The 12,799-nt window shown below is 42.6% G+C and overlaps 1 protein-coding gene across 1 annotated transcript in view; it reads left to right on the forward strand.

Annotated features, from left to right (window-relative positions):
* The window catches only part of GLDC (glycine decarboxylase), a 34,062-nt gene extending 21,823 nt beyond the window's left edge, over positions 1–12,239 (forward strand). The window contains exons 16-25 of the mRNA XM_035097374.3: positions 309–384; positions 2,676–2,801; positions 3,399–3,548; positions 4,095–4,207; positions 4,526–4,667; positions 6,424–6,535; positions 8,632–8,727; positions 9,521–9,693; positions 10,414–10,494; positions 11,380–12,239. Of these exons, the coding sequence (XP_034953265.2) occupies positions 309–384; positions 2,676–2,801; positions 3,399–3,548; positions 4,095–4,207; positions 4,526–4,667; positions 6,424–6,535; positions 8,632–8,727; positions 9,521–9,693; positions 10,414–10,494; positions 11,380–11,523 (1,213 nt within the window). The 3' untranslated portion in view covers positions 11,524–12,239. The remainder of the gene's footprint in view (positions 1–308; positions 385–2,675; positions 2,802–3,398; positions 3,549–4,094; positions 4,208–4,525; positions 4,668–6,423; positions 6,536–8,631; positions 8,728–9,520; positions 9,694–10,413; positions 10,495–11,379) is intronic.
* Positions 12,240–12,799: the final 560 nt, after the last annotated feature.

The following is a 12,799-nucleotide window of genomic DNA, read 5'->3' on the forward strand; positions in this document are numbered from 1 at the left end:
TTTCCCTTTTCTTGACTTCTTCAGAAAAGCAAAAACTGTAGCATGAACCGCTTAGAGATGAGACTCTGTTCATCTCAAATGACTTAACTTGTGTCATGTGCCAATAAGAGATTATATTTCACATCTATTTCCTGTATGTATATATTTCAGCTAGACAGAATATGTGTGCGCAGCCCAAGTTGTTGACATGAATGATACTTGTTCCTGGTGGGTGATTAAACTGGCTTGATTAGCTAAATTTTCAAAAACTGGACGCTGAGCCGAGCTGCTCAGACACGTATATTATAATAAGCTTTGTGGTCTTGCAGTGGAGCTCAAGGTGAATATGCTGGACTTGCTGCAATCAAGTCTTATTTAAATTCAAAAGGAGAATGGCACAGAAGTGTAAGTGAAAAAGATGAACTTTGTTTAACTCCTGAACTGACAATCCTGCATGCTACTATTCATGCTTAGGGGTGGCATTTGTTTATCAATGCATGGCTGTACTGAATGTATGATTTGGGGCCTGTTTGCATGAGCAAGAGCTTCTCTGTTTACCTTTGCATCCACTCTCCTTTTTATTAAAATACTAACTACTTCATTGCAAACGTCTTTCCCTTTCTGTCAGGATTCCATAAATACCATTGGTAAGTGCCACAGACGTTGAACCACATGACTTTTAGTCAGTAGTTTTATTAGGCAGAACTGCATAATAAATGGTAAACTTACCGTTTTCACTTTACAAGGGAACAGATAGAGGGAAGAGACCAGAATGAACCATATTTTGTGTTCCCCGTTGAAGCAGTTCCGTAAACCCGTGGGATACCCAAAGCCCTTATTGTTAGGGTAGGGACATTACTTACCAGGCGTCCATAAATGTTCTGGTCAGTTGTGAGCCAAAGTGGGGCCTATAGGGGAGTCTGAAGGGGGACTCGGAGGGCCCATTTAGGACCTACGGGGGGGTCTGATGGGAGACTCTGAGGGCCCATTTCACAAACTAAGCCACAGCAACGCATGGCAGGGCCAGGTAGTTTATTTAATAAAATTTATGGACTGCTTGATTGTAAAAAAACAAAACCCTCAAACACAACCCTACTTAAAAGCCTACAAATGTTAAAATACTAAAACAGAATAAAATTACCTTGACTTCCTAAGCATCTGGGTTTAGGGACCGCTCTGCATTTGACCCCCCCCCCAGCTCACTATGACTATAGGAACTATTTTCTCCTCGCCGTGACAGGAACAGGGGTTCAGAACAGCAGTACTTCTGGGCTTCAGAATCCTCTCTCTGTTTCTGAAGTTTGGTCCTGCACCAAAGCCAGCCATAATTCGTGTACTCCAACCAACAAATCCCAGTATAGCAGCAAAGAGTGAAACATAATCCATACCAAAGCATTGCACAGGTTTATTGAAAGTGGTTGTTGGTCTGTTTTTGTTCCTCAGTTATCTGCCCATCAGTGAAAGTTGTTCCTGAAGTACAGTGTATTCTGTTGTATCTGGAGTGCAGCTAGGCACACATGGTGCGGTTTTGCTGCAGAAATCCAGGAGCTAGCTCATTAGCGGCATGAAAGCAGAGTTGAGATTAGAAGAAAGGGCATGCCAGGGGCTGGCTCTGGGTACTGTGATTTTTCAAAACCTCGTGGGGGCAGCCAGAAGGCTTTTGTGTTGGGATTAGAGCAGTGTTGTTAATTGAAATTCATAGCTAGGATACTTTGAACCTGCAGGGGTATTAGCATCGATATCCTTGCTTTTCAACAAACAATCTATTATTAGGGCTTCATTTAAAAATTCCTCTTCTTGCTTCCCCACCCAGCCCAATGCACCCAATATAAATAGCAGATAAACATTTTCTGTTTGCTCTGTATAGTTGACTCAGAACTGTGAAGCAAGGAATAAATAAATAAAATTAAAAAATTGTCCAGTAGCACCTTAGAGTCTAACTAAGTTAGTTCTGGGTATAAGTTTATCATGTGCATGCACACGAAAGCTTATACCAGGCATCCCCAAACTTTGGCCCTCCAGATGTTTTGGACTACAGTTCCCATCTTCCCCGACCACTGGTCCTGTTAGCTAGGGATCATGGGAGTTGTAGGCCAAAACATCTGGAGGGCCACAGTTTGGGGATGCCTGGCTTATACCCAGAACTAGCTTAGTTGGTCTCTAAGGTGCTACTGGACAATTTTTTAATTTCTTTTTTTTATTTCGTCTGTGTCAGACCAACACGGCTACCTACCTGAATCTATAAAGCAAGGAGATGTCTGTTTTCTTCTTCCCACAGTCAGTGAATTAGCGACATCCTATTTGATTCAGCCTTTGCCGCAGAGTAGGCATTTTTTTAGATTTTTAGATGACTCCCCTGTGCAGAAATATTTATGATCCATAATTTATTGCAGCTTCTTTTCCTGTCACTTTCTGTGGGGTTGTGAAGCACCACTGTTTAAAGTGCCGCTGTTTTTCATTTACTAACTTGCACGTACTAATAAAGCAGCTCCCGCCAGGCTAACTCGGATGGCATTTCCGGGGGGGGGGGGCACCCCTGGCACACACAGCTTCCTGGAGGGGCAGAATTCTCACATTCAGAATTCTCCCTCTTTCCCCTTCATGTGATCAAACTGAACATCTGAAGAGAGTTCACAGGGCTGCAAAATGTTGGCTTTTGCAAGGTTGACGCTCTCTTAACTTTTTCCCCCTTTAAGGTTTGTCTCATTCCTAAATCTGCCCATGGCACTAACCCAGCCAGTGCTCAGATGGCAGGAATGAAGATTCAGCCAGTAGAAGTGGATAAAAATGGAAGCATTGATATCGTTCATCTTAAGGCTATGGTGAGTTGGTTGCCCTTCTTTTGAACGTGTTACGGTATCGTAAGCTTCAGTTAAAACTCTTAATTTTCAATGGGCATATAAAGTTACATAGACGAGGAAGCTGCGCCTCTCTCTTCTTTTGGCAAGATATTATGCAAAACTTAAACGTGTAGCTTCAGTTGTTAACATGTGTGATAGCCTATCTTATTTTGAGAGTCAGTTCTGTAATATGTCCATTTTTCATGGTTATTTCCCCTGTTATTTGCTACAATTTGAGTGGAAACCAGATAACATGAAAAAGCAGGTGATAAGCAACAGCAGCCAATGAAGTGTTTGCTGCAATAGAGCGTTCTCCTAGCCCTTTGTTCTAATGTATGAGGGAAGACTGTAAATTGAGGTCCCCAACCTGTTGCTTCCACTGGTAGCCCAGGTTCTGAGTTCTCATTTTTCAATGAAAGCGAGTCTCTAGCCTGCTTGCCTGCATCAAAATAGTTATGGAACAAAATGTCCAAGTACCTTCTAAGCAATTTCTGCGGCTACCCTTGCTATAAATGCTCTGATTTCTTTGATCTCTGCCTGACAATTTTTTTGTGTGTCTATTTTTCCTCCTTCCTGAAGGTGGATAAACACAAGGATAACCTGGCAGCTATCATGATCACATACCCATCGACTAATGGTGTCTTTGAAGAGGATATCAGTGATGTCTGTGACTTGATTCACAAACATGGAGCCCAGGTTTACCTAGATGGAGCAAACATGAATGCTCAGGTGGGAAACAGGTTTATAGGCTCCTTCTGTTAATGCAGACAATCTCCCCACCCCCAATAACTAAAAATGACAAGTGATGGGTTTGGATTGGATGAGGAAGGGGAGAGAGAAGCCCAGGTTCGCCTGGTGATTTTCCATAGGTGAGCATAGATTTGCGCCTTTTGAGTCCAACCCTTAAACGCCTGGACCATACAACATGTTTCTGACCAAATTTGCAAATCGTACTTAAAAGTAAATGTTAAAAGTGAAATTTTGTACCACTTTAATCATGAATAATAATTGACTGGACATAATTAACCACGCTATGAATCTTGTTGTTGAAAAAATTCCAAGTCTCTGACCTTCCCCTAAAATCTAAAACTACATTTTACGAGTTTTGTTTAAGGTTAAAAATATATATATACTGAAATTTATTCTGTTTTTAAAAGAATCTTAATTCTTTTCACCAGCAGACTTGATTCTGAAAAACTAAATAAACTCATTTGTTTATACCTCTAATCCCTTCTCTTTCATTTTTGAATCTTTGTGCTCTCCTCCCTTTGATAGGTTGGTCTGTGCCGTCCTGGAGACTATGGGTCAGATGTCTCTCATTTAAATCTCCACAAAACCTTCTGCATTCCTCATGGGGGAGGAGGACCTGGAATGGGACCAATTGGAGTGTAAGTATCTGGCTCTTGTAGCAAGAGAATTCCCCCCACTAATTTGTATTTTAAGTAGATAGAAAGATGGAAAGGTTGATTCCGTAGGAGCCTTTGATGTTTTATTTAAGGATTATTTTGTTGATTTAAAGAACCTTTATTTTATGCTGGAAGTAATGGGGGGATTACAATAAGTGGAACATTGCCACTGTATATTGGACTAACGTTAAGATGCCTTCATAAAAGTTTTAAGCTAGTTTTAACACAATGGTGATGGAGCAGTGGGAGAGAGTTTTATTTCTAATTTCTTTTTTCTTCTTCTTTTTGGTTCCATTTTAGGAAGAAGCATTTGGCTCCTTTCCTGCCTAGCCACCCTGTCATTGCATTGCAGCACGATAAGGATTCCAGCCCACTGGGAACCATCAGTGCTGCTCCTTGGGGGTCCAGTGCTATATTGCCTATTTCCTGGGCTTATATCAAGGTATAACTGGGACCTGGGTGGTGCTGTGGTCTAAACCACTGAGCCTCTTGGGCTTGCTGACCAGAAGGTCGGCAGTTTTAATCCCCGTGACGGAGTGAGCTCCCGTTGCTCTGTCCCAACTCCTGCCAACCCAGCAGTTTGAAAGCACACCAGTGGAAGTAGATAAATAGGTACCGCTCCGGTGGGAAGGTAAACAGCGTTTCCATGCGCTCTGGTTTCCATCACTGTGTCCTGTTGCACCAGAAGCGGTTTAGTCCTGCTGGCCACATGACCCTGAAAGCTGTCTGTGGACAAACGCCGGCTCGCTCAGCCTGAAAGCGAGATGAGCCCCACGACCCCATAGTCGCCTTTGACTGGACTTAACTGTCTAGAGTTCCTTTACCTTTTTTACCTATAAAGGTATACTTTGAAACACGAGTAGTCTAGGGACTATCCATGGTGCTGAAAATAAAGACCTGGGGATCTGGATGACTCTGCAGATTAGCTTAATGCTCTAAGAAGAAGTTAGTGGAAGCATTGGCCAGGTGGAAGGGCCCTTTCACACCCTCTCTGCTCCACACTGCAGCTCCCCATGAAGTCTCTCCAGGGGTTGCTGTTTCCATGACTCCATGACACAGAACATGGTGCAAGGAAAGGATCAGGGAGGGGAGGGAGAGGGGAGAATCGGGCACATTATGCACACGGAGCGCCCCTCATGCAAGGTGCTCTGCCTGATTTTCACTGGTCCTCTTGTTCCATTGCAGCTCCCTGCACCACACCCCTCCTGCTCTTCTGGAAAGTTTCCTGCTTCTCCAGAGTGGTGTTTTGGAGACTGCAGGGGGCAATATTTGAGAGGATGGGTTGGGAAAGGTCCATTGCATAAGCAACCTCCCCTTTGCGAGACTCTAGATTCAAGCCAATGCATTTATTTCCCCAGCTCATCAGATTCTGGAAGCTTGACAGTGGGGATGAGGGTGTGCTAATTGTGTTTGGCTAGCTACAGTTTCAGAGTTGCCCATTTATGTTCATTTTGGAAAGAACCTGTGCCAAGAGAGGAGCCCAAGTTCAAGGATAGAGCAAATGCTTTGATGCAGAAGGTCCCAGAATCAGTTCCTTGCATCTCCAACGGGAAGAATCAGCTGATGGGGAAGAGAGCTGCATGAGAGTTGCTGCAGGTCAGGGTAGACCAGGCATCCCCAAACTGCGGCCCTCCAGATGTTTTGGCCTACAACTCCCATGATCCCTAGCTAACAAGACCAGTGGTTGGGGAAGATGGGAATTGTAGTCCAAAACATCTGGAGGGCCAAAGTTTGGGGGTGTCTGGGGTAGACAATCTTGGGCTAGAGAGACCCATGGCCTACACTGGGAGAAGGCAGCTTCAGAAGGCTTTTCAAAACTGATTGGGATAGTTTATGAACCAATTGGATAACTCCGTTGGTTTAGAGCATGGTGTTGATAATGCCAAGGTTGCCACTTCGATCCCCAAAAGCAGCATATTCCTGCACTGCAGGGAGTTGGTGATCCTTGGGGTCCCTTCCATCTCTACCATTCTATGAAACCATCTTATCCCAATGGTACTTAGCACTGCCAGCCATCAGTACCACACTGTTGACACGGGCAAACAGTTTTGTCAAGATTGATTCATATATGGATAACGGCAGAGGCTCCCTTTATGGATTTTTCTAGAATCTGATACATCTAAGGAAGTGTGTATTGCAGGCTCTGTGAATAATTGCTTAATCTACATGTTCTTATTGTTGACTCTTTGTCCCTTCAGATGATGGGAGGAAAAGGTCTAAAGCATGCATCAGAGATTGCAATATTAAATGCTAACTACATGGCAAAGAGGCTAGAGAAGCACTACAAAGTCCTTTTTAAAGGAGCCAGAGGCAAGTATTTCAGCCTAACATGAAGTTGTCCAAAGTCCAAGGAGACAGTGATGCACACCAAAATTGAGGAATGGAGGGTTATTGGTTTGCTTTGTATTTATTATGTATTCTGTGCTTTTATTTGTCTGTCTATGCCCTGAGATCTTTGGATGAAGGGTGGCATACTTAAAAAAACAAAAACAAACCACCATTTAAACACAGTTCGACCAGGAGGCAAAATATATAGTGTTGCGAGAGTAACTTTTCTCTTTGGGAAAATCCATCCACGCAAATAAGGTGAATAATTCCACTGTGCAGACTAATCCATAACACAGAAAGGGCAACAAAAATAGGAACCCCCGAAGGCAGGTGCATAAGCAAGTCAATGTATGAATAAATGGCGTAGTGAAAATAGGATGTTGGTTAATCCAATGCATTTCAGACCCTGCTGGTCTTTCAGAGAAATGTAAAATCAATTTAAAAATAATAAAAAATATGTAATGGTCTATCGAATATAAATATCAAAATAACAAGGCATACAAAGCTGTTATACTTAAAAAAGAGAGTTGATAATTGATTGTATTTCTCTGAATAAGGATCAGTTGGGTCCAAAATGTGTTGGATTAACAAGCATCCTTTCTAATGCTACTCTAATGGGTCTTTGCTCCTGCTTTCTGACTGATCCTTGGCAACAGTGGAGACCATCCCCTCCCTCCAGTTGAAAGAATTGCTTAATTCTGCCCCTTCATTTCAGGAAAGATCCGTCCAGGAGGATAGCTGATCATATTGGCGCTTAAACAACCTTGTGCTGTACTAAGCTTTTGTGTTACCGCCTCTCCATCCTTTCCATCGTCACTGGCCTTGTTTGAAGGTCACGATAAACTGTTTTATCATTATGAAGAGGGCCTGGATCAAGTCTCGGGCTCATGTACTCCTTCCCCACTTCCTTCCTGCAGAGTGACCGCCAGGAAATTGGAAGCAAAATAATCTGATCTCCTTCAGCACACATGGGGCTGGGGGTTGGGGTTGGGCAGGAAGCTCAATACTCTAAAAGCTTGTGAATAGAACTACAAACAAACGTTTATTTGCAGAGAGCTTGCTGGATTAGTCTGTTGCAACAAGAACAACCAAGTCTTATGGTACCTTAAAGGCTGACAATTCCGAGACGGTCTTTTGTGAATGAGAGTCCACTACATCAAATGTGTGGAGCATGAACCTTGGTTATTAAGTGCAATAAAGGCTGGAGTTTAGCAGCAGTGAAATGCAAAACTATTGTCTTGAGTTGGGTTTATGCAAAGTAGTCATCATTGCATCTAAACCAGGCCAGGGAGTCATCCTGTTGCACCCACTATCCCAGCCTCCTGACAAAGAGTATTGGCCCACTAGCAATCTAAATAATACAGGCTGAAAGGCATTTGTGGATGAATTCATCCTCCTAAGAGGATATTCTCAAAAGTTGTAGGAGCAGCTGTGGGCTTGTCTGCTTCTCCCCAATAATATATGTGTGTGCCCCCTCCCTACAAATTGTTAAGAGCTGTGTCATGTTCTCGTTCTCTCTCTCTCTCTCTCTCTCTCTCTCTCTCTCTCTCTCTCTCTCTCTCTCTCTCTCACTGCACTGTGGTTTGAGCAAGGATGCTTTTATTCCTGTCAAGGATCAAATTCAGGGTAATTTGTTGGAGGGGGCACACGCCAAAAGTGGGTGTAGCTAAAGATGAAGTGTTCTGGATTAACTAATTCAGAATTTCTAAAAACCCCACTCTGCTTCAGTTTTCAGTTCAGAATTCCCAGGCCTATGCTGAAAGATAACCCCCATTGGGTACTCTAAATCAGATTTTCTGGGGTGCCACAGAGCACTATTTGGTACCCAGCACTACTAGGCATCTGTAGGAAGCTGTTGGAGGTGGTCATTATGGGATATGGAGCAAACTGTCATCAGTATGCTGGTGACACACAGCTGTTCCTCCAAAATAAACTCATTTTAAACCCCAGCAAGACAAAGAGCTTGGAAGTTAACATACAGGAATGAGGCACCAGGGTTATAGATACTGAAAGCTACTTTGTGGTCACATTTTATTTTTCTACAAATATAAATCTTATAATAAAATTTTCATACGCAGGTTATGTAGCTCATGAATTTATTTTGGACACCCGACCTTTCAAGAAGACAGCAAATATTGACGCTGTGGATGTCGCTAAACGACTTCAGGATTATGGTGAGTTGTCAAATGGACAACGTCCCCCCCCCCTCTTTTATCACAATTAAAATGTAGGATTCAATCCTGTGGTGGTGGTTAAGAATTATGAAAGCTGTTTAACCAGCTCATCCAGGAGGCTCCTGGAGTCTCCTGCCATCAGGCAAAATTGAGAGCCACTTGTTTTTTACCACTTACCCTGCCATTGGATATGTCTGAATTCTCTCCTGGTTTGGTGGGGAGTCAGGCGATCAGGAGAACATGATTATGGGTGTCCACAAATTTGACATTTGGGTTTATGCGACTGCTACAAGTTGAGAATACATAAGGAGAGAGAAGACTGTGCTTCAAATAACTGGTTTGCCTCCCCAATTGGTCAGTAACTGGGCTTTGTAAATGGCCTTGCTGTATGTAGTGAGGAAGAAAATGTACAGTAATACCAAAGGACAGATCGTGAAGCTGAGGCTCCAATACTTTGGCCACTTCATGAGAAGAGAAGAATCCTTGGGAAAGACCTTGATGTTGGGAAGGATTGAGGGCACTAGGAGAAGGGGACGACAGAGGACAAGATGGTTGGACAGTGTTCTCGAAGCTACGAACATGAGTTTGACCAAACTGCGGGAGGCAGTGCAAGACAGGAGTGCCTGGCGTGCTCTGGTCCATGGGGTCACGAAGAGTCGGACACGACTAAACGACTAAACAACAACAATACCAAAGTGTGTTCCGTGAACTCTGAAAATGGGTTGTTTGGACTTTGCTTAGGATCCTGGCCTGTTGGAAAGATAGTACAATAAAAGAATGTTGTGTTTGCTAGGATTCCACGCTCCAACAATGTCCTGGCCAGTGGCAGGTACTCTGATGATTGAACCAACAGAGTCTGAAGACAAGGCAGAGCTAGACAGATTTTGTGATGCAATGATCAACATTCGACAAGAAATTGCTGATATAGAGGAAGGAAGAATGGATTCTCGAGTTAACCCATTAAAGGTGAGCGCAGGGTTTATTTAATTATTTGTAGCAGTTGCTCTGCATCAATATTGTTTTGAAGTAAATTGTCTACAATTGATGCTGTAGTGCCCAGGACTCTACAGTTTAGCACAGAAAAAGGCATAAAGCCAGCATTTATTCTATGTCTAGCTCTTACGTCTCATAGTATAGGCCCCGTACTCCTCCTATTGCAATATATTATAGCATGGGTAGGCAAACTAAGGCCCGGGGGCCAGATCTGGCCCAATCGCCTTCTAAATCCGGCCCGTGGATGGTCCGGGAATCGGTGTGTTTTTACATGAGTAGAATGTGTGCTTTTATTTAAAATGCATCTCTGGGTTATTTGTGGGGCTTAGGAATTCGTTCATTCCCCCCCCCAAAAAAAAATAGTCCAGCCCCCCCCCCACAAGGTCTGAGGGACAGTGGACCAGCCCCCTGCTGAAAAAGTTAGCTGACCCCTGGATTATAGCATGTGGCTCCGCTTGATTTTTAACGGCATCTACTAGAAAACCTCTCAGTTTCACTGTTCCCCATTCAGAGAGCTAGTCTTGGTCACATTTTATTGAAACCAATAGGACTCAGATTTGTTGGTTATTGATTTCAGTGGAACTCAGTAGTAATGGCCTCAGCCAAGAGAAAGATCTGCTGTTTCGAGTATTTATATCATTACCCAATTGAATTAATTATTTTGTATATTTTAACTTGGATTTATTGACTTAGATGTCCCCACATACCTTGACCTGCATTGCTGCTCCTAATTGGGATCGTCCTTACTCCAGAGAAGTAGCTGTTTTTCCGTTGGTAAGTAATGAGTTAACATGGGAATCTTTCCTCATTCTCATTTGAGCAGCCAGTTTTATTAGGCAGCATTACTACTGGACAACCTTAGGGACCTTGCAAGCCAACCTTAAAAAGAAAGGTACATCAGATTTGCCAGAAAGAGATGGCATTAAGGCAAGGATTAAACTGCCTCTTCCTTCCTGCTACAGCCTTTGTAATTATCAGCCGTCTCAGCTGATGCTGCTTTGAAAGAAGTCCTGTAAGTTAAATGCAAAGGCAGCTTGAAGTCAAAAAATGTTATTCCCCCTAACTGGAATTTAGTGGGGAATAACATAAGTTAAAACAGTGTGGCTCATAACAGATTCTGACAAAAAAGCCATACAAAGATGAGATAAAAGTGTAAAGACCTTGAACTATTAGTAGTTTATGGCTCATGTTATGACGGAACCCTAAACTTGCATGGCAGTTAGTGGATAACCACCTCACGTTTTATAATGCTTAAATTATTCTGGAGGATCTTTCCATTGGTCCCAGAAAGAAATCATTCCTTACAGCAGGCAGAACCCTGATCCCAAAACACATTAGTTATGTTGAATTCACAAAGTGTATCCTTCTGCCATTTGGCAAACTCCTTTTGAAACTTGGGGGCATCAAAGCAGTTCGAGATACTCCACGGGGCTAAAATTAACAACCGGCTCAGTTCGTGAAAGGAGTTTAATTTCACCTGACTTCTAAAACTTCAGACTTTGAAGGATAAACCAGCGCACCACAAGTCCTATAAGTACCTAATGAAGCTGGCTATTGTCTCTTCCAAACGCTGCAGTATGCCAAGTTACTCTTTAACGTTCCATAGAATATTGTCTGCTAATTTAAAAATGACTACTGGATATATTTCTCCCACTTTAGCCATTTGTAAGACCTGAAAATAAATTCTGGCCCACAATTGCTCGAATCGACGACATCTATGGAGATCAACACCTGGTTTGTACCTGCCCACCAATGGAAGTCTACGAGTCTCCTTTTGCTGAACAGAAGAGAGCATCATCTTAGGGTCAGTCTCCCCTCGCCTTACCCTGTTCCTTTTAAGGTGACCAGGCTTGACCTCCCTTGCTACGCTTCAGGAAGGATGGACTCTTCGGCCCAGTGAACCATTTTTTTTATACGGTGTATATTTTTGTAATCTCCATACTGTTGATTAAATTTCTGTGCAGCTATGTAAATATACTTTAGGTGGAAACAAACTGACTTGATGCAGTGCCTCAGTTTCCACAGCAGTTCATGCTGAAGTGGCCTTGATTTAACACTCTTTGATCAATTCAGGACGAAGGCTGCTTTTCTGTGTTGAGGAGCGCTAAACATAGAACGGTATGTGTAAAAATAGAACCCTGACCATACTTCTGTGATAGAGAACAATCCCAGTTTATTTTGAATGGCGTCTATACTGTGGGATTCTTTTTTGGGCTCAGGGTGTTTGGTGGCTAAAATTATAGTCATTATTCACTTTGTATGAACTGAAAGACAGAGACCACAATATGCTGAAACAAAGGAAAGAAAGCTCTGTACCTCACTTTGTATTAGATTGTGGCTATATACTTTTGTAGTTTGTATTAATTAAATTTATATATTGCTTCTAGTGTTGATCATGTCATTTAAGGAACTCTTTTTCTTTTTTAAACTCCTATGGTAGCATTCCAATAAAATCTAGAAGTTGTAATAGCTTTTGAAACCTGATTTCAAAGTCTGATTAAAAACAAGATTTTCTGAAAGAGTGTGGTATTTTGTTATGTGCTTTTGTGAAGTATTTATTGTGGGTTGTATTCTATGCTTGCATGATCTTGAAGGGGTGCTTCTACAATGCATTGTGTTCTGCGCCCAAGATACAGTGGTGCCTCGACTTACGAATTTAATCTGTTCCGAAGGCACCTTCGTAAGTCGAAAAACGCCATTGGAAAGCATTGAAAACGGAAAAATCCGTAAGTCGAAGCAACCCTATCTAAAACTGCCATGTTTTTTGGGGGGATGTCGATACCTTCGTAAGCGTGCGGCCATTACCCCCATTCGTAAGTCGAAAAATTCGGTTGTCGAGGTACCACTGTACCAGGTGAGGCTTGAGGTAGTGAATTTGCGTATCCCCCCCCCCTTGAGATAGCATTGTGTAAAAACCCAGTGAGTTGGGCTTTCTACAAACAAAAAATGTAGAAGGCCAACTTCTCCACAAAACTAAGGTCTTTTAAAAATGCTTTGTATAATATAGCTTTCTAATGCAAATTGCCCAAAGACATTAAAGCCGAGACCAAACAATAGACATTCAGCCATCTTCCAGGAA

Source organism: Zootoca vivipara, chromosome 15 (assembly GCF_965207765.1).
Source record: "Zootoca vivipara chromosome 15, rZooViv2.hap1.1, whole genome shotgun sequence".
Taxonomy (NCBI): Eukaryota; Metazoa; Chordata; class Lepidosauria; order Squamata; family Lacertidae; genus Zootoca; species Zootoca vivipara.